The 21,800-nt window shown below is 49.9% G+C and overlaps 1 protein-coding gene and 1 pseudogene across 1 annotated transcript; one reads left to right on the top strand and one right to left on the bottom strand.

The window, feature by feature from the left end:
• Positions 1-746: 746 nt before the first annotated feature.
• LOC146219802 (spermatid perinuclear RNA-binding protein-like) lies at positions 747-20,747 on the top strand. Its single transcript, XM_084694727.1, is given in 19 exon segments — positions 747-926; positions 5,995-6,110; positions 7,091-7,237; positions 7,240-7,334; positions 7,545-7,710; positions 8,502-8,646; positions 12,603-12,742; positions 12,970-13,065; positions 13,343-13,454; positions 13,588-13,685; positions 14,948-15,041; positions 15,381-15,449; positions 16,730-16,938; positions 17,124-17,273; positions 17,548-17,682; positions 17,824-17,964; positions 18,073-18,196; positions 18,282-18,332; positions 18,513-20,747. Coding segments are annotated over 18 exon segments (2,061 nt in total). The 5' UTR covers positions 747-926; positions 5,995-6,107; the 3' UTR covers positions 18,599-20,747.
• LOC146219803 (5S ribosomal RNA) lies at positions 3,808-3,926 on the bottom strand (annotated as a pseudogene).
• Positions 20,748-21,800: the final 1,053 nt, after the last annotated feature.

The raw sequence follows: 21,800 nt of genomic DNA, 5'->3' as shown, positions 1-21,800 counted from the left end.
CTGCAAGTGCTGTCTCTCTGTGAGTTCAGCACGGACGTGTTTCAGCTGTGCGAAACGACTCAGTGGACGAGGCGAAGAAAAGCAGGAAGGGGTTAGTAAAACGATAGATGCAAATATGGACGTTCATTTAGCAAAAGCCGAAGCAGAAGGAGTGTTTGCAGTGTAAACACTTGAACTGGAGATACCAGATGGAGGATGTCACTTGTGTGTTTGTGCGTGTGCGTGTGTGTGTATGTGAGAGAGAGAGACAGAAAGAGTGAAAGAGAGAGAGAAATAGGGCGTGTGGTGTTATGTGTGGGTGAACGTGTGAGAGTGAGTGATAGAGAGATGTGTGTGTTTTGAGGCACTGATCTGGGCTAACACCGCAGGGCTTAAATCGTCAGCTGTCAAAGTAAAAGAGCCCAGTGACTCATTTTAGTCCCCAATGCCTTCTAAAAAACTATATGAATAATTTTAATCTAAACTATATTCCCATTAGGCACTTTTTTTTTGGCTATAGGCAATCTTTATACGCAATAGTGGCTGTGTGCGATGAAATGTACCAATGCACTTTCCATTGTAGTCCATGAAAGGAGCCCTGTTATTGAATCTGTTGCCAGTCGTTGTGCCAGTAAAATTCATTAAACCAGGAAGGTGCACAAACCACATTCACATAGTCTACCCCGATAGCCTTGTATGAGAGGAGGCATGCGTTTCACATTGCACCCTGCAATTTCAGTGCGCTTGCGCAACTGTTACAGTCCAGGGCTACACAACGCTCGTTGACAACAGTGACCGATTCCTGCTGCTGGATCCGGACTCCACGTTGGGTGCTGGACTAAAGGAGAGTTACACGTACTCCTTCTGGATTCACGTTCCTATGGAACCTTTCCTGCTTCAATACATTTGGATGTTTTTTTCTGTTGTTTCCGCTGTTCAATAACTACGTGAGTATTCGCTTTATGACAGTTGCAAGCTGCAGTTAAGGAGGATGAATGAGGCTGTCCCGCGGGCTGGACTGGCTGGTTCACCTATGCAACTCAGTTTAGCGGCATGGTCAGTCCTCACTCGAAGGTTAGCAAACTGCTGCACTCAATTATATTGAACAAAGTAAGTTACAGCTATTGTGATAGGTTGTATTCCTTTTCTAAGGAGTGCAACGTTCATTAACAACATTAAGCCTTTTTAAAGGGTGTCAACATTAACTTGAAATTTCTGGTTTCAACACCCCAGCGAAGTAAGCATGACTCACGGTGCCTTTGCAATTTATAATCCCGCGATTTGACAGGTGCTCTGCATATCTGCAAAAAAACAAACCTCTTTGGTGTTGCAGTTTTTGATTAGAGATGAGCTGGTTTGCAAGACTGCAGAGTAAGCAGAGTTCGGTGCACAGTATAGCAGGTGCGAACTCGTGCCTTTGGAATGTAAATAGAAACGGTAACTCGATCCTAATTTCCCAAGGCTCCCAGGGACTAGCTAAAGTGATGACGGGGATGGAGCTCCCGGTTTGTAAATGAGGATCAAGTGTGTTTGTGACATTTTGTTTTCAATTAGTGTAATAGGTTTTGGTGTTTATATAATACACCAACGTTTTCTGTACTGTGTTTTTAAAACGAGGGGGTACAGTCGGCTGTGCCAAACAGTTCGAAAGACGCCAGCTATATATGGACGCAGATATTATTTGACCTCAAAGTTCCCCTTATTTGCAGAACGAATCATCAAGCTTCGGTGTAATGGTCCAGTGTTCCTTGCCCAAGGCCTTGCAGCTCAGAGGGGATGTTTTGGAAAACAGTCGATTGACAATAGTTTTAACTGAAACCATATCTGTCCTGGCTCACTCTTGGCAGTAAAACCCAAGTACTATACGGCCCATGAAAAGCATACAGTTAGATGGTGTCTTTGTGATGTGGTGGAGTGTATAATTCAGTAGGTTGTTGGTGATTGTGTGTTAGTAAAGTGAAAAGCTGCCAGTGACTGTCCGTGTGGTGTTGTAACTGAGACCAGCTGTTGAGGTAATGTGTAACACAACCAGGGCATTACTCTGACCATTCCCATCAGCAAACGCATCCTTCATCACTCATTCCAACCCTCTCTCGTCCCACTCTCTCTCTCTCTCTCACACACACACACACACACGCACGCACGCACGCACGCACACACACTTTCCAGGACTGCCTGAATCAAGTACATATTGCGCCACAAAATTGAGAAAATCTCATTAAGAAACACACTGGCAATGAAAGCCTAGAATAAAGACAGGCAAAGCTTTAGTCGGAAACAAAGGCACTTGGCATCCAGAGACAGCAGTCTAGAATGCCCATAGGGTGTATCTACTCCTAGCGATTGATGTTCCCTGGAAACCGCCCAGTGTGAGTAGAGGAATCTCACCACCTAAGGTGAGAGGCTAAGGTTAGCATTATCATGCGCCGGGACCAGCTTTCAGAACGTGCTTGGCCAATTCCCACACAGACTCTCATCGGAAGGATGCTGGTTGTTTTAGCATTTTCCTGTCGTCTCCGCTCAGATAAACTGGCCTACCTGTTAGATGTTGTGAAGACGGAGATGGATAGACACTGCGTTGTCACTCTCCACTAGAGATCCCTCTTTGCATATCAAGAACAGCGTAGCTCTTTGACAGCATTCTCACACAGTTCAGACAGAAATAGACTAATGGTGAGGAAGGTTTTTTTTTTCTCGTTTTTTTTGTTACTCACTGTTTAACTGGCTCTGAAATATTCATGCCATCATTTTAGAACTGGCGCTGTACGTGGATGCCCGTGTGTGTCTGTGTGTCTCTCACAGGACCAGCCTCGGTGTGGACCCCTGGTGGTTTTAAGTGCCGTGGCCCAGTCAGAGGTGTGGTGTTGCTGGTGACAGAGTGGTTAGGAAGGCCTTTACCTCCGCAGCACCAGAGCTACGTGAGCTGGGATCCTAATGAGCTTTCCTCCTGCACACAGGAGCCCGGCTACCAGAGTGAAGTCAGCCCCTGACCTGGCTGTGGTTAAAAAAGACCTGAGGGAAATTCAGATTCAGAGATGAAGGCTGTGTGCCCTGGCTGGTTATAGGAGGAGAGGTTGGCTATGGAAAATAGTCCAAAGCTGTGTGGATGCAGCACACACCTTTTGTTTCCTTGCAGCTCTATGGCTCTGATTCCGTACCACGCTATTTGAAGCTTGTTTTTGGGGGGGTAGCTCAAATGCACTATCGGCCAAAGTGCTGTGCCTTACAGAAAGGTACTCAACACACACACAGCACTGCATGCTTCTTCTTGCACACAACTCACCTGAGGCGAGTGTGTGTGTGTGTGTGTGTGTGTGTGCGTGCGTGCGCATGCATGCATGTGGAGGATGGACTATTGCCGTGGCTCACTCATGCATCTGGGCGCATGATGTCTCTATTACCTGAGACAATGATGGCTCCTGCAGCCAGTCTACCCTCCCTCAGCTGCCACGGGTCCAATTTGACCAAACCTCCTTGTTATGTCAAGCTTGGCCTTGTTCTGTCGAACGGTGACACACAATTTGAGACCAGGGGGATGCATACCCACTCACACGCAGAGCTGAGAAAGGAGCCGTGAGATTGCCATCTGTGTCAAGCCCCACAGCATCACAGCACTTTCTCTTATTATTGTCGTGGACCCATAAATGCATTCATGAAGATATAATCCTTGATATACAAAGGCTTTTAAGTTAAGCTGACATTTCGTAACAAAGCCGCCGTGATACTAGTCCCTTTTGGGGGGGGGACGGGGGACGGGACTGCTGGGCTCTACTTGGGGAGAGACACACAGATACTTTAGGTAAGGAAAAAAGTGAGTGAGCAAAAGAAAATATACAGCAACTGGTATTCCCAGGCGGTCTCCCATCCAAGTACTAACCAGGCCTGACCTTGCTTAGCTTCCGAGATCAGATGAGACCGGGCGTTGCCAGGCTGGTTTGGCTGTAGGAAATACATGGACAACAATAGAATAACTACTTATCCATATCCAGATTTGGTATTTGACAATGCAAGGTGGTCTCTCTTTCTCTCTCTCTCTCTCTCTCTCTCTCTCTCTCTCTCTCTCTCTCTCTCTCTCTCTCTCTCTCTCTCTCTCTCCCCCGTCTCTCTCTTCCTGTCTCTCTCTCTCTCTCTCTCTCTCTCTCTCTCTCTCTTTCTCTCTTTCTCTCTTTCTCTCTTTCTCTCTCTATTTCTCTCTCTCTCGGCAAAATGAAAACAGCTTCCAGCCCCTTTCATGAAGGACTACTTGTGCATATTGCAAGATTTCAGTTTCTAAGTGAGTAAGCAAAAGAGTATACAGCACTTGGTATTAACATTGAATCAAACCACCCCATCCTTCTGGGGGAGGGGGGCTAGCTTTAAGAAACCAACACACCCTCCTGCAGGCACGGTGAACAATCATTTCTCAGCTACAGTAATATCTCAGCCACAAAATTGCAATATGACTTTATTACTGAATGTTGCTGCTGAAATGGATTGTGTCTGTGGACCTATACCGGGCTGAGTGGAGGATTCTTGGTCGTGTTGTTTGCATGGTGAGAGTCCTGATCTCCAGGTATCTGCTTGGCAGACTGCTCTTTCTAATCTCTCATTAGGAGGTGTGGAGACGCAAGCATGGATACAGGACACGTGCTGAAGACGCTCTAAATGCTTTGAGAAGTAGCATCGTTATGTGTGACATGATTTTTTTTCTTTCCTTCTAACTGTCACTGACATACTGAATGCAGTACGAGAATGATTCTTTGTTCCATATTTTGGCTTGAGTTCCCGTTGTTTCACATCAAAGCCCTCTGTTTTTGTTGTTGTTTGTAGTTTTTTTATTTATTTTATTGTAGTCCGCACTGCCAGCTGATGCCCTGTTGCGTAACATCTAGGCAAGGCTACAGCTTGACAGAAAAAAGCTGGCCCATGATTGTTGTTTTTTGTCTGGGCTCGTTGCAGCCTATTTTAATACACCCAGGTCCTCGAAACCTGGATCCACTGGCGTAACAGTCAGATATATCTGGACAGATTTTGTTTGTGTCTGTCTCTCATTCTTTGTCCTCAGATATCCTAATCCAATCGTTGTCAGCAACCCAAAAGATTGGATGAGTAGGCCTGACCCTTACCATCTTGGCTCGCCCAGCCAAGTGGCCCCTCTGCCAGCAAAAAACCCCCACTGCTCATAATGTTCCCTGCAGTGAAAATGACCTAAATAAACATAGCCCGAAATATACCTCCCGGGGTTCATATAACCCTCCCTCAAATAGAAGACACTGATGGGAACGGGTAAACTGCTGGGAAGACGCTGGTGGTCAAGGAGACCTGAGTCATCTCGTCCTGGGCTTTAGACTTCTCCTCTTCCTTTTCCCTTCAAGGGTAGAGATGTAATCCCACTGTGAGGCTGTAAAATTGATTCGATGTTATAGAGCCACGTAAAAGGGATATACTCGGGTTTGTCGTCAAACGAGTTATTTCCGAAAATCCGCCGTAAGCCCTTGACGAGCCCCAGTCGAGGACTTGTGACCCGTCGTGACGAAAACGCCATCTCCTGTGAGCCCCCTCGGAGCTGTGGCCTGTAGAACTGAGCTGTGTGGGTGTGATGTGTACACGCGCGCCGTGGTCGGCTAATCGAAAACCTCACTTTTTCTTAAGAGATGCTGCCCCGGGAGTCTGCATAGTCTCTGGAACACGCTGGGCGTGCCATCTGCTACCTACCGCAGTACTTTCAAAGTCCTTAAAAAGTCATTATTGTGTCTTTTAATTATTGCCGTCGAATTGCCCTAGAATAGCGTCTTTATCCGTGAGCGAGGTCAGGTAATGAATGGCAGGGCAGTGTGGGGTTTCCTGGAGATCGCAGAATGGGGGGCTGTCATTGGCCGGGGGGATGGGGAGGGGGGGTCGTAATGTCCATTGGTGGATTGCTGTACCATCGAGCATGAGACCGATACAAGCATAACCTGTGAGATTTTCTCATTTGATTTGATGCAGTTTTTCCACTTCTTATCGCCCCCCCCCCCCCTTTCTCTCCTCCTCCAGTGACAGGCCTGTGGTGTGGCTGTGAGACCCAGAGGACGATAAGGCTGGCCAAGGAGCGGGGTCTGGGGACCTGGGTCCTGACATAGACCTCACCCACCTCCACCTGCCCGGACATGGTGAGTCAGCCGCCGCACGGCTTCGTCGCTGTCGCCGCTCGTCCTCCCGCTTTGTCCTTTGTCGCGAAAACGCCCGGGTGTGCGGTCGTGGCCGAGGCTGGATCGGTGTGGTCGTAGTCGTCGACGTGTCGCCCGCATCTGTCGACGTCGCGGTGCGCCCTGCCGTGGGGCTATGAGGAAGAGACGAGAGATTAGCCAGGTCATGATGAATGACCCTGTCTCCCCGGAGACTTACCTGTGAATTATTAAAGCCGCTCATAAATAACCCAGTGAGGAGTGGAGCCTACACACAGGCAGAGAGAGGGATGGAGAGGGAAGGGGTGGGGGTGTGGGGGGGGGGGGCAGAGAGAAAGGGAAAGAGGTGGGTGAGGGGGAAGGAGGAAAAGGGATGGGGGGGTCTTGAGGGAAGGAGATGTTCAGATAGTAACTCCCCTCCCACGTAAAGCCCCCCCTAGTGGTTGTGTGTCTGTTGACAGCCAGGCTTGCCGAGCCTTAATGCACACATCAACGGATTTGTGGACGCTGTCGGTCCGTGCCCCTGCATGTCCTAGATGTTGATGTGAGTGCTGTTGCCGTCTCTTGAGGGGCTCGGAGAACGAGGACACGAGCCGAGGTACAAGCCTCAGTCTGTCTAGAATGCCACCGTCAGTTCTATACACTGACAGATATAGCATGTCTGACACCCAGAAGAAAAACGCCATGCCCAAGCGTGAGTGGTTTTACCGCAAGCCGTCGAGGTGGAGGACAAAGCTGTTTGTCTGTTGGAGACACGGCCCGTTATTTGAGGAAGTCAGCGGCTGTGGTGAGGGGTGAGAATAATCTCCCGTGAACCCAGACATTGTGGAGGTTCTGTATTTCTGTTGAGAATGTTCAACCCTCTTGATGGCCATGAGGATGTTGACCCCCCTTTCACCTCCCCCCCTTTCTCGCTCTCTCTCTTGCTCTCTCTCTTGCTCTCTCTCTCGTTCTCTCTGTCTCAGAAGTCCATTCGATCCTTTGCTAATGATGACCTCCACGTCATGGCCAAGCACGCCAGCGTGTACCCCTCTCCAGAGCAGCTGGAGGCCGTGCAGACTCTGGTCTCCGTCGTTGAGTGTGCCCTCAAGAAGGTGTCTGACTGGATGGACACCCTCGACACCCCCCCAGAGACGCCCACCCCTCCCCCACCAGCAGCGACGCCATGCCTTCTGAAGAACCGACCGGCACTGCTGCCAAGCCCTCAAAGTGAGTCCCTGACATTACATTTTTCCCAGACACGTTTATCCATACGGCGACATACAAATAGCGCGCACAGGAAGTACAACAGAACATCAAGAATCTGTGTAGTTCAGTGTGTATTCCACGTGTGTGTATTTCCCGGGCACCGTGCAAAGTCACCTCATCCCTGAGTCCAGTGTCATGGAGCCTACTGTCCCCCCTCTCCCCCTTCTCCAGGGCCTGCAAGGGCTCGGTGCTGTGCGGGGTGATGCGCGTGGGCCTGGTGGCCAAGGGCCTCCTGATCAGGGGAGACCTGGACCTGGAGCTGGTGCTGATGTGCCGCCAGAAGCCCACCAAGGTGCTGCTGTACACCATCAGCGGCAACCTGCCCCTGCAGATCCAGGTGAGTGACCCCGTTTTCAAGTAGACAGACATCCATGTCAATGGTGTAGACCATATAACAGAGGATCACCGTGAATACATCAATAATGTGTGAGTGGTGGAGATTGGAAAATGTATCAGATGATGGTGTGATTAGTTCTTAAAGAAGAGTTGTACTGTGTATAATAAGGACGATAATGGGGTGGGTTGCGACGGTGAAGCATACAATATTTAAACACCAATGCCTGAGGTAACACGAGCACTGGAACACGCTGAGTCCAAAGGATTATAATATTGACTTCCAATCGCAAGCGTGCATCTCGCCTACAGAACCACACGATCCACTCTCCCAAGTGTGCTTCCTGCCAACCCCCTTCCCCCCCCACACACACACACACACGCATACTTAATTACCTGCCATGCCTGCTGTGTGCACTTTGTCAACAGGAGAGGGTCCATTTCAAGCCCTCATTTCCTGAGCTAAACTGGGCGAGGGTGTCACTAACTGCGTGATGGATTCATCCTTTTAAAACAAAAGAACGAGAGAGAGAGAGAAAGAGAAAGAGGGTGAGGGAGAAAGGGAGAGGGAGAGAACCTTGAATAGTTTATTTTGATTTTTTTTTTATTCTCCTCAAAAGTTTTGAAACAAAACACTGGCCACTCAAATTCAAAACCCTGGCCTGGGTTTTATCCATTCTCAACCAATGGTTTACATCAATGGTTTAAGAAGTCCAACACAGACGTTTTCTTGTGGGACTTCCGCGTGGGATGTGCGTGGTGCAGACGTCATGTGACCCCCTTTGCCCTCCGCAGACGCTGACGGAGGACAAGTACGAGGTGCGCCCGTGCGTGTCGGAGGCCGCCATCCGGGTGTTCAACACCAAAGACCCCGCCCTCACCCTGAAGATCTGCCTGTCTTCCCTGGCCATGAGGGCGGAACGCGACACCCCAGCCCAAGGTAAGCACCCCTCCCCCCCCCTCCTCCGCCACTAGCCTTGAAGAGAAATAGCGCGCCCTCCGTTTTACTTAACCTTTATTTTGACAACGCAGGAGAGATGCGAGGGGGTTGGGGGTGGGGGTTGAGAGAGGTGGAGAGAGAAGAGGGGAGACAGGAAAGGGCACGGGCAGATGAAACGAGTCGGAAAGAAAGAGAGGGGAGAGGGGGGGGCGGAGGAGGACAGATATATGAAGCGCTGGAAGAAAGGGAGAGGTGAAATCGGAGAGGAAAGATTGCGGGGCGGACGAAAGGCAGCCTCTGGAGAGACAGAGACAGAGAGAGAGAGAGAGAGACGCGCAGAGAGGAGGGCTGACACCAGAGAGCGGACGGGCCGAGGGAGGGAAGGGATCAAGATGGAGGCCGTGCACTGAGGAGGGGCTGAAAGCTGAGAGGTCCTGCCGCGAGGGGAGGGAGGGATGGAGATATAGATCTTCTGTGTCTGCCCGGCCCTGGAAAGAACAGATGCCTCCCGTTGATGACCGCACGAAGCCTGGATCAGGTGTACCAAAAGAGCCCTCCCCTCTCTTTCCACTACCATGTCCTCATCCACTTATCTCCAGGGTGCTTACTTACAACCCTCCTCAGCCTGGGTCTCAGTCAGAAGTCTCCAGTCTGACATCGTCTTCAGACGCACGCCGTTCATTCCTCAGACTCTCTTCATTGTTTTCCTTTCCTTACAGTGAAATGAAAGATATGAATGGCAGGTGATTCAGCAGGGGATGAAGCCATTGTGTGGCGTTGCGTCACCCCCATTGTGACACGGCTTTCTCTAAAGATGATTGGGTCAGGCCTCCACAATAGGGGAAGAAAACGGTCTGTAGCCACGGTACATAGAATCTGCATATCACAATAGCGGGAGTTGGGTGCGAAGGCTGTTTCACCGCGGGAGGGATCAGCGCGGCTCTGTCTTCAGACAAAGCGCCGTTTGAACAGACGTTTGATTTCTCTCTCTCTGTGTTGTGTCATGCGCCAGTCGAGCCCTGCAAGGTTTGGTTCTAGAAACGGCATGAGAGCAGCACTGATGGACTACTCAATATCTGACTAACTGACTGGTCTTGACTGACTGACTGACTAACTAGTCTTGACTGACTGACTGGTCTTAACTGACTGACTGGTCTTGACTGACTGACTGGTCTTGACTGACTGACTGGTCTTGACGGATTGACTGACTGATTGACTGACTGGTCTGGAATCACTGACAGTTGACGGATCCTCACTTTCTGACTCACTGTCTGACCGACCGTCTGACTCATTGACCGACTGGTCTCGACCCTGCAACTGACAGTTCTAACATGTTCCTGGCCTGTGCTCATTCACTCCTGGTTATGTTGCCACAGCTCCCCAGCCCCAGCGTGTTGGTGTGTGGAGTGTGATACCTGCCAGGCCTGGGGCCTGCAGCCGAGGAGCCCCAGCGCAGGAAGCCCGGGTACATGGGGCTTCCCCGAACTACAGAACCCCCACAGAAAGAACTACAATACCCACTCCCTCTCTGCCTCAGACATGCTCCTCCTCTCCTCTCCTCTCCCCCTATCTCCTTTTACTAGGCTTCTCTTCTCTGGGTCACTGTGCACCATGAAATTCTGGATCATGTCCATTTCTGGATCATGTCCATAAAAGAACGTTCTCATTTTGGAGGGACCTTTGACCTTTTTGAAGGATTGGCCCTAAGCTTCCAACACAGGATGCCAACTCTTTACCCGTCAAAAGGCTCAGAATGACATGCTGTAATTTCATGGTGAAAAGCCAGTAGTATTAATGTCATTTATGTTCTGGTCACTAATCAAAAGTCGAAGCTGACGATGTCAAGGAGCGTTGTACTGGGGTGGTCTGTGTGTACGTGGTCCTGACATTCCACTGATGACTCCTTCATGGCCTGCCTGTGGGAAAGAGGGGATTTAGACACTCACAACAAAGATCGGATGTTTGGGGTTCACGGCACAGTGGAAATTGACATTTTAAACCGTGGCAGTTAAATTAGACGACTAAAGTTTTCATTTGGTTGATTTGAGTTTGGGTTCACCCAAGGGTCATTGTGAACAAATCATTAACGGTATATGCAATGCTTACTGTACCAGACCCAATTCAAAATCTATATGACCTTCAGGCGAGACTGCCACGTCCAGAGCCTACAGTACAGTACAGTACAGTACTGCATTTCCCAGAAGACCCTGGGGCAGAACATGAAGGTGGTCAGTCTTTGGTCTTAGGTGGTGTGACGCGGGATAATGACCCCATGTCTCTCATTGATTCTTCTGTTTGTCCTCCACCTCTTTCATCCAGCTTTCACTACAGTCTCTATTGCAAGGGCCTGAGACCACCACTCAATGACCTCTAACCCCCCTTGCCCCGCCCACTGCCGTCCTCTGGGGATAGAGTAAACAGAAAATGCTGTATGGGGATTCACACTGTATATCATAAAATATATTAAACAATTTCCGTCCAATTTTATAAACTGTATCTCTGCACTCTATATATTTTATATACATTATACAGCTATTTTCTTCTCATTGAACCAGGCCTGGATTATTTATCACCTCAAGTCAGATTAAGATCTGCTTCTAAAATGACACTTATCAGCGATATTTATCAATGTTTTGGTAATTTTATGGGTTACCCATCCATTGGAATGAATGACTGTAATCCAAAATTGATGTTTTGTTTCAAAACAAGATATACTTTCTTAAAGTGATTGTACCATCTTTTGCCCTTTTATAACTGTAGTACATATGTGAATGCCGCACCTGGAATATCGTCAGGTCCATAAAAAATCTCTATATAGCGCAAAATTATATGTGGAAAGTTAATCTGCCATGGATTAATGACTGGTAACGGTCTTTCCGTGGGCAAGGTCCTCTGTAATTATCCCTGCACTCTGATCTGCGCGGTCTGGTCTGCAGTCCATTTGTCTGCTTGTCCAACGTAGGTCACCCCTCCCTCCCCACCAAAAAGAGCCTTCACTTTCTTTTCAAGGTGGCAGTTTTCCCCCTCAGATGTTTATGTTGTGGTTCTGCTTCCTCCCCCCGTGTCCTCCATGGCTGAGACGCAGGCATGGCAGGGGCGCACCCACAGGACGCCAGTAGTACACACAAACATCTGACCCCCAGATGCAAGACCCTAAATATCAGTATGGCACCCTCAATTCACCATCAATCCGGACCTCGCTCCCAATAGCCAAACTCAAATAGCGTGGAGACGCACGCTCTCTTGGTGCCGAAACTGGCTGCCTGGATAGGCTCTCCTGCCAAAGGAAATTCCTTGTCTGTGCAAACTTCCATGGCAAATAAACACCGATTCTGATTTGAATTCTGATTCTGAATATTGTACGTCGGTTTGGATGAACGCGCGTGCTCGATGAAGACAAATGTCAAACGCATTAGTGGTGCCCCCCCCCCCACCCCCCACCCAAGTGAAACGATAACGACAAATGACTCCATCTCAATCCGTGGTCCCGAGTGGCCCGTGTTGTAGAGCCCCTGCCATGCTCTCATTAAGGGTCTGCACCGCAGCGATAACACACTAATCTGGCGTGACCGTCTCCCCCGGTGGCCCACTGATCTGCATCTAGACTGAGAGTCCGAGCCGGGGGGGGGGAGGGAAGGAAGGGGCGGCGCATGCACTCACGTATCCTCCTGTGACGGTTGTGTGTGTGTGTGTGTGTGTGTGTCAACGCTCGGACCCCCCCCCTCCCCTTTTCCTTTGCATGAGACAAAACATGTCATTGATTTATCAGCACCCCCCCTCCCCCCACGCACACGCACACACACTCCCTGCTCCCCCCCCCCCCCCCCTATCAGCTCATTCTATCAGATCAGTGGGATGCTAATTGATAGGTGTTCACCCTGCTGCCTGTGATTCTCTGGAGTCAGTAGGCCCCCAGTGTTGAGTCTCCTGTGTTCTCACCCTGTTCCCCTCTCCAGGGGAGGCCTCAGAGCAAGGCCTGGATCGCCAGGGGACGGAGGAGGGGGAGGAGGGGGAGGAGGAGGAGGAGGAGGGCATCCTAGACCGGCACAGGTGCCAGGCAGCCCTGGCATCCCTCAGGCATGCCAAGTGGTTCCAGGTATGCCGTCTGTGCCGACCGTTCCAATTTAATTGCGCCCAATCTTTTGCTTTCTAGCTTTCAATAACCTGTGTGTCAAATGACGTTCGCTCAGCGAAGCCACTGGTTTCCTTTGTCTGGCAAGGCTGCTGGATTCAACCTTGTATCTCTCTCTCTCTCTCTCTCTCTCTCTCTCTCTCTCTCTCTCTCTCTCTCTCTTTCTCTCTGTCTCTGTCTCTTTCTCTCAGGCCAGAGTAACAGACCTGAAGTCCTGTGTCATTGTCCTGCGTGTGCTCAGGGACATGTGCAACAGAGTGCCTGTGTGGCAGCCAATCAAAGGATGGGTAAGACGAGGCGGAACAGAATAAGAAAACGAAGCAACGAGAGGGAGTGCTAGATCATTTCTGAATATCGGCAGGGCTATGGTGTCCTTGCAGTATGAGGCCACCAGGGGCCAAGTAATAAGACATACTCCCTCTCGTCCAATCAAATGAGTTGGCTGGAACCTAACTGTTGACTAAACGAATGTTGCTGGTTCAAAGATCGGAGCGACTACAGTGCGTACGGTGGTTTCCTTGTTATATTGTCATCCAGTCTCACTAAGCGGTCCTCCCCTCCCAGCCCCTGGAGCTGCTGTGTGAGAAGTCCATAGCCACGTGTAACCGCCCCCTGGGGCCAGGAGAGGCGCTGCGCAGGGTCCTCGAGTGCATCGCTTCAGGGATCCTCCTCCCAGGTCAGCAACCCCTCTGACCTCTAACCCCTGAACCCCCCCGATGGGCAGCCCAAACTCAAAACCCTGTGCTCGCTGTGTTTCTTGTTTTCTCTCGAAATGGTTTTGGTTTTGACTGGTTTGGCCGTCGTCCCAGGTGGGCCGGGAGTCCACGACCCGTGTGAGAGGGAGCCGACGGACAGCCTGTCCACCCTCACGGCCCGGCACGCCGAGGGAATCACACACAGCGCACAGGTCAGACGCCCCCGCCCAGACCAGGCCCACTCTTTGTCAGTCATCCGTCAGTCGTGCGTAAACATCGTCCGTTTCGAGACGGATCAAGGCCATTTCAAGACTGACGCGTCTCGTGTACTGTATAATAGACTGCAGCAAATTTGACCTATACCAGGACAGGAAGGACAATTCTCTCCTCCTCCTTGTGGTCTCTTCCCCCTCCCTCCCTCCCTCCCTCCCTCCCTCCCTCCCTCCCTCCCTCCCTCCCTCCCTCCCTCCCTCCCTCCCTCCCTCCCTCCCTCCCTCCCTCCCTCCCTCCCTCCCTCCCTCCCTCCCTCCCTCCCTCCCTCCCTCCCTCCCTCCCTCCCTCCCTCCCTCCCTCCCTCCCTCCCTCCCTCCCTCCCTCCCTCCCTCCCTCCCTCCCTCCCTCCCTCCCTGTCTCCCTCCCTCCCTGTCTCCCTCCCTGTCTCCCTCCCTGTCTCCCTCCCTGTCTCCCTCCCTGTCTCCCTCCCTGTCTCCCTCCCTGTCTCCCTCCCTGTCTCCCTCCGTCTCTCCCTGTCTCCCTCCGTCTCTCCCTGTCTCCCTGTCTCCCTCCCTGTCTCCGTCTCTGTCTCTGCCTCTATCTCTCTCTCTGTCTCCCACATTGATTAGAAATGGAGGAGCATTTGTATAAAGCTCCAGAGGCCTCAGATCAGACCAGGCTCTATATTTAGACAGCGAGGCTGGTACTGCAGCAGCACCTCAGCCACGACCTCTGCTCTGCAGCCCCTGGGAGCTGAAAGAAACCGGAGGAGGAAAGGCATAATTAGATCACTAATGAGCGTGGGAAGCCCGACCCAATCCACCCCCCCTCCCTCCCTCCTTCTCCCCCCTCCCTCACAGCCCCCTGCACCCAGCAGTTACTGCTTCCATGAAAGCCAGAGCGAGCCCAAGGCTACACTGCAGCATACACACACACACACAGACACACACACACACCTAGATGAAATAGCAGTAAAATGTGTCAGGGAATTCACTGCTGCTCAGACTGGTTTTATTTCCCAGTTTGCTTATGCAAAAGCTCTCTCTCTCTCTCTGTCTGAAGCGGTCTAATTACTGTATGCTCTCTGAAGAGGAGCTTGAGAAAGGGCCTGTCATCCTCCTGGTTGGTCTTATCGATTGCCTTCTGGGGGGCTATCTTGTAACTGGGTTGGGGAATAGGGGGTTGGGTGGTAGACTGCAGATGAAGCGATCTGGCCTTATTCTGTCTTCTGTGTTTGTCTCGGTGTGTTGGTGTGTTTCAGCATGCACTACGGCTCCTGGCCTTTGGACAGATGTACAAGGTTCTGAATATGGATCCTCTTCCTGCAAGTAAACCCACACAGAGACTCTCCGAAGGTGTGTGTTTGTGTGAGCGTGTGTGTGTGTTTGTGTGAGAGAGACAGATATACACACACATTCTCTCATTCTGGGAGGGGAAAAAAGAGTGGAAGAGAGAGAGAAGAATGTGTGTGTGTGAGCGTATGTGTGAGTGTGTGTATGCGCTTGTGTGTGTGTGTGCGTGTCTGTGTGTGTGTGTGGTTGTGTGACAGAGACAGATATACACACGTGCATTCTCTCATTCTGGGAGGGAAAAAGCGTGGAAGAGAGAGAGAAGGATGTGTGTGTGTGTATGCACCAGGGAGTCTCAGGTCCATGCTTGGTTGGCTTCAGACACTGTATTTGTCTTCTCTCCAGGGAGGAATCTGAAGAGACAGAGAGAGGATGTTGTCCTCGACGACAGAGAAGCTCAGAAGAGAATGAGAGGTGACGTCCGCGATTCTCCTATTGTCACCAGTCCTCTCAGTGTCTCATGAAGGGAGCATGTAGCTCCATCAGCTTATCACCATCCCTCAATCACTCTCAGTCTTGAATAATGTTTAATGTACAATAGGTGCCATAAATTCTTGAAGTATAAGTATTTTCAGCATTCTTATTACCAGTGCCATGCCCTTTGGCGGCAAATGCCAGGGCTGTGCGGCTTTTCTAGATTCACGGTTCCATCGCTTAGTGCAGCCCAAAGCGGTTCTTTTGATTTCTCGCGAGATCCATGGCGCCGAACACGTGTGCACATATATATTTATATGTATTTCTCCACGCGTGGCACTGCATGTCCTGGGGTCCTGAGAAAAACACCAGCCCATTTCCCACATCAGACAGTGCTCACTTCTTGAGATAACTTAGCCACAGACACGCATACAGACAGAGAGGACCTCCTTTATAGTTAGATGGATAACTACTGACCTGTCTAATGAGGCAGGCCAATGACAGAAGTGAGGTACATGACAAGTTTTTTTTCTTCTTCAAAGAGCATTCTAATGAGGCTGCTTGGATTCTAAAGCACAGAACCATTACCTCTCTCGCCCCCCCTCTCACCCCTCGCTCGCCCCCTCACACCCTCGCTCGCCCCCTCTTGTCCAGGGAGACAGCGAATGGGTCACAGGAATTAAACCTCCTCCTCCTGCTGACACCAATCCTATGAGACTTTCGTCTCCTCACAGTTCAAAGCAGGTGACTGAGGAGTGGGGTGGGGCGGGGGGGCAGGGGGGGGGGTGAGAGATGGAGTTGAATGAATACTCCCATCTGGGCAGACAGACTCGCATGTACACACGGACTATTATCTCTGCCCTCCACAGGAGATGAACACCCTCCTACTTACATTAGTACTGTGTATATATATATATATATAATTACTGTCTTCTCTATTTTACACCCTCCGCACCTTGGCAGGGTGGTTGTATTCAAGGGGGGGAAATGTGCTGCCCTTGGAGCAGCTAGCATAGCTCAAGTACGAACCATAAAAAAGGCAGTGAGAAATCGAATCAAGCTGTAAGTGTACATGCATCGCCCTTTTAGCAAGCATTGTTACAAGTCTTCACGGAGATGCACGGCGTCGATAACCAACCTGAACCCTCAGAGAACACAAAGGGGAAAAACCTCCTAATCATCAGTTCTTCCGATGCCTTCATCCAAAGCGAGTTACACAACAGGGGGACGTGAACCCAAGCCCTATGGATCTACAACGACCTCTGTCCCCCCCTCTCTAGTGCTGGACAGTAAGATGACGGACCCCACCCACCCCATGAACGCCCTCATGCGCCTGAACCAGGTCCACCCCGGGCTGCAGTACAAGCTGCTGGGCCAGTCGGGCCCTGTCCACGCCCCGCTCTTCAGCATGTCCGTGGAGCTCCAGGGGACCGTCTACGAAGCCTCCGGCGCCTCCAAGAAGATGGCCAAGCTCCAGGCGGCTCTGAAGGTAGCGGCCCCGTCGCTGGGAGAGGAACAGGGGGTGGGGCGGGGGGGCGGGGGGGCTGCTGGTGGGTTTGCGCTTGCTCACTGGCTTGTACACGGGCGGCTCTCGACGGTCTGAATTATTTCTGCTCTTCCGCCCTCCTCCTCCTCCTCTCTCTCCTCACCCTCCCGCTGCTCTCCCTCCCCCAGGTGCTGCAGGCGCTGGGCTACCCGGGGGGCCTCGACGGCGACCTGGACTGCCTGAGCGCCGACGAGAAGTCCGACGGCGAGAGCAAGAACGACAGGATGTCGACCACCTCCAGCACCAACTCGGTCTCCTCCTCCACGGACACGCCCGAGGTACGCAACAACAAGAACAGCAACAATAACAACAAGAACAGCAACAATGACAACATGTCTGCCTGGATTTTGGCTGGTCGCACAAATACAATATTAATGTCGACATTACCATCAATAATACAGCACATTTAGATTTGAGTAGAAGCCGCTGGCTTATGCTTATGTGAACACTACTGCGGATGTGGGTTCCTAGCGCAGCAGTAATTTGCGATGCAGGAGCACGCCGACTTGGTCCAGCCCCATGCGGGGATCTGACCCGTGTTTGTGCCCGCAGCACCGAGCGCCCGGCCCCATCCTGACAGCGGGAGGGAAGAACCCGGTGATGGAGCTCAACGAGAAGCGCAGGGGCCTCAAGTACGAGCTCGTCTCCGAGAGCGGCAGCAGCTACGACAAACGGTTCATTATCGAGGTGAGACCGTGTGGGACACACATACATACACGTACAGGGATTACCTGAATTCATGACGTTCCTCCCTCTCCTCCTCCTCACTCTCCTCCTCCTGTCCCTCCTCCTCTCCCTCCTTGTCCTCTTCCTGGTTCCGCGTGACAGGTGGAGGTTGACAAGCAGAAGTTCCGAGGGACGGGGCCCAACAAGAAGGTGGCGAAGGCCAGTGCCGCGCTGGTGGCCCTGAAGAACCTCTTCTCCGGTTCCAAAGGTCCCAGCGGCAAGAAGAAGAAGCCCAACCCCCCGGTGAGTGGAGAAATGTCAGCCGCCGCCGCGATAGATGCGTGATGAAACGGCCGTTCTGATGATGCGGGTCGTCTTCTTCTTTGTGTGTGTGTGTGTGTGTGTGTGTAGATGAAGAGGCCGGCGCCGGCGGTGGTTACGGTCCCGGCTCACGTTAGTAGACCGAGAGGGCTGCCTGTGATGCCCAGAGCGCCGTTTATCAACGCACACCCCACCCATGGATACCTAACACCAGGTAGTGTGTCTGTGGGGGAAGGCGTGTGTGTGCGTGCATTCAAATGTTCCGTTGATGATAACACTTTGCCCGTGTCTCCTTGAAGGCTTTGGAGCACCTTATGGTTATGGTCCTGCAACCCCCCTTCCTGGTTACGGTAAGCCCAGAGGGACACATTGTGCCTGCAACAGCATCTGCGCTCATATATCTACCCCAATTACACACTCACGTGGTGTTTTCACTTTATTTTGCATCATGTTCACTCTACGTTACACCTGACATTACTCGAGCAGAAACTCAACACAAACCCATCTGTTTTTATTGTTTTTCTTTGTAGGTTTCACCCCCAGAATGCCCCAAGTCATATTTCCAGTCATGAGATTCCCCCAACCTTTCCCCATCTCCCACCTGTACCCCTACTAAGACCGCCCTGTACTCCTCCACCCTCCATGCCTTCTGCTCAGAGAAGATTCTAGATTCTTTCACCTCCTAAAGGAGTCTTGAAATGTGTTTGATATGTTACTTTGTTTGTCATGGCTTGTATGACGTTATGATTTTCAACTGTTTTCTTGTTCTTTCCTTGAAAAGTTTAATTGAATGTTCTGTGAATTTTGATTCTGGATATTGATTGTCCATGACTTTGTTGAAAGTAGAACCTTTTTATGGGTTATAAGCTCTATTTTGTGAGATACATTTTATTTTGAACTCTTAAGAGTTAAAATATTGCATTTGATAAAAAAAATAAAATACAAAAATGGGCCACCATTTGAGTAGTTTGGAACCCTGTCAGATATCTGCATCACTTCCTATCTCTGCCTCACCCAATCAAAACACATTGATCATCGAAACAAATGTTCACATTGTTAAATTGTTCTCTAACATTGACTGGCATGGGCTTTAACCAGTCTGTCTCTGGTTGTCTCTTCCCAGGGGGTCTGTACATTGACAGTGCCTTTTACCAGGCCCAGGCCCTGGCCACTCCTCTCATCCTTCACCTGGGCCCCCAGGATCTCTTCTGACCCCTGCAGACAGGGGGAGGGGCCGAACTGTGACCCTGCTCATGCCTCTGTGGGCTTGCTCACCCCCCCCCCCGCCTCTCTATCTCTCTCTCTCTCTATCACTCCCTCTCTCTCCCTCTCTCTCTCTCTCTCCCTCTCTCTCTCTCTCACTCCCTCTTTCTTTCTCTCTCTCACTCACTCTTTTTCATCCTCTTTTGCATCTATTTTGGTTTCATCCTCATTCTCTCTCACTCTCCACCTCTATTTCTCGCTTTGGCCTCTTTTTCTGTTGTTGTTTCCGTATTCTCTCTTCTTCTTTCTGTCTCTTTTTTTTCTTGCCATTATCTCCCTTTCCCTTTCCATCTCCCTTTTGCCTGTATTTCAGTCTGTTTCTGTCTCCAACTCATTATTTCGATCTCTCACTGTTTCTTTAACTTTCACAAAACTGTCATGGACTGCCTGGGCGTCAACTGGAGAATAAGCAATACATAATCTGACACGGAGGGTCTTTCTTTTTCTGGGCTACAATACTGGTCTGACCGGACAGGAAACTGCAGGCCTGCTTATGAAAATCAAAATGAGATGGACATTTAGAGGAATATGAATGTGGTTTGTGTACAGACTTAGTACCGATGTGAGACTCATGAGTTTGTTCAACTCAGTACTATTTCAGAATAACCTATGAGAAGTATACTGTACTGTCGGTATTATTTGAATTTATATTGTACCTCGTGAATGTGAAAACCATTGTGAACAAAATACCCTTGTTTACAAAATATACAAGCAGATATATCTATTCCAATGTGAGGTGAAAATATTCCTGCATTTATTTCTAAGTGAAAGCGAGAACGATTTACACTTGTATTGTATTTTGACATGAACCACTGGTCAAATCAGCATAATTTGATCCTGCTTCACAAATGACCTGTGATGATTCCCACCAGAAGCTTGCACTCCCACACTGTAGATAAGGTTGTGTTATGTATGTATTATGTATTGCACAGCAGTCTGAAGAAAGCACATTCCTTCTGCATTCTGACTGGAAAGCACAAGTCTCATGAGCAATACTAAACTCAGGGAAGGACATATAGTCTATCTCCACCAAGGAAACTGCTTCTTCATCTCGACGTTCACCCTACTGTACACACACACACACACATTTATATACAGGTCACAGAAAAAGGCACAACAACCTTTTATTGTTTTCCATGATGTATTTATATATTCTTCACAGCTCGTTCACCCTGCTGACAAGGATATCATGATATTACCTACTGTAGATTGAGCAGTTTTTTGGTGCTGAATGTGCTTAGTAGAATGTATAACCAAAGCTTCACATGAAAACATCCTACCATAGTGTATAAACATGTTAATCGGCAAAATGTACAGAATAGAATCCTTTTTTGTGTTCTAGGAAATTGATTGGAGGGGGGGGGGGGCGGGGATAAATGTTTCTTGTTTAGCTGATGTGTATAAGAGTTGAACTTTCTGTACCTGGTCCCTGCTGGAGCCCAGAAGGGAATGCTAACCACACACTGGTGCTAACGTGTATAAAATAAATGATAAACATCTAAGCTGAGTGGTTACTTCTTCATCTACCAGAAATAGGACCAGAATGTCAGTGTAGCTTCCCCATTCTTGTCAAACAAGGTCTGTTGTCTTATGAGCATCATCTTTTCCATGGAATAAAGGAACTGCACACCCAATTCTAGTTACCAATTTCTGTGTGCTTCAGGCTTTGGACCATGCACAACATGCATGACATGTTTCAAGCCTGTCAGTTTGGGATTATTGAGGGACTGGGTGTTCTAGCGAGTAACTAACCTAGCCTTTCAGTCACCTGCTGAGGAGTGTGTGTGTGACTGTGTGTGTGTGGGGTGGGTGTGGGGGGCAGGGTTTCAACCGTGTGATCTGGAGAAAAGTAATATTTCTGAGCAGCTGCAACTTTCCTCCCCCACTCGACTCCCTTACACCACATCTCCTCTCTTTTGTTGACCTGGAATGGAGCTCGGTTGAATTTAAACTGTATGGTTTTTGCGAGCGACTGACTGAGGGACACAGGATTGGTGAACTCATGTGAACCTAGGCACAAACATACCCACACACACACTGAGATCACATCGGACCCTACTGATATTTTTAGAGGTGAGAGCCAAGTGGGTGAGTATTAGATTACGCAACTCTGGCACATGTCAGTCTCGCTATTGGACCGCAGCTCTGCTCTGGCGTAGAGCTCTAGCATGTTCGCTACGAGTTTGGCCCAATAAAACAGATCCACATTACACACCTCATTTAGTTAGAGACTCCACGACAGAACAGGGTGGGCGGTCGTTCTCTGGAAACTTCTGATCACCGGAGAAGAGGTTTTATTGGATGACAACCACCCTCTGTTTTACAGTCAGTACTTAAAACATATTAACCAGAGAAGAGTAAGATGTGCTTTTAAGACATGAAGGGATCTCATGTTCGGTATCTACACATACCTACTGCCAAGTGGCACAAGGTCTATAGGGTCAATGTGTCAGTGAGTACCTGTCATTATTAATGTTCTCTGTCTGACCTGCTATCAGACTTGAACATCCTTAGGATGATGGAAGCCTTACTCTGGGGAAATAGACATTGCTCTC

This window comes from Hypomesus nipponensis, chromosome 28 (genome assembly GCF_054491055.1).
Source record: "Hypomesus nipponensis isolate SF chromosome 28, ASM5449105v1, whole genome shotgun sequence".
Classification (NCBI taxonomy): Eukaryota; Metazoa; Chordata; class Actinopteri; order Osmeriformes; family Osmeridae; genus Hypomesus; species Hypomesus nipponensis.
The sequence above is the reverse complement of the archived record's forward strand: the minus strand, read 5'-3'. Positions and strand labels throughout refer to the sequence as shown.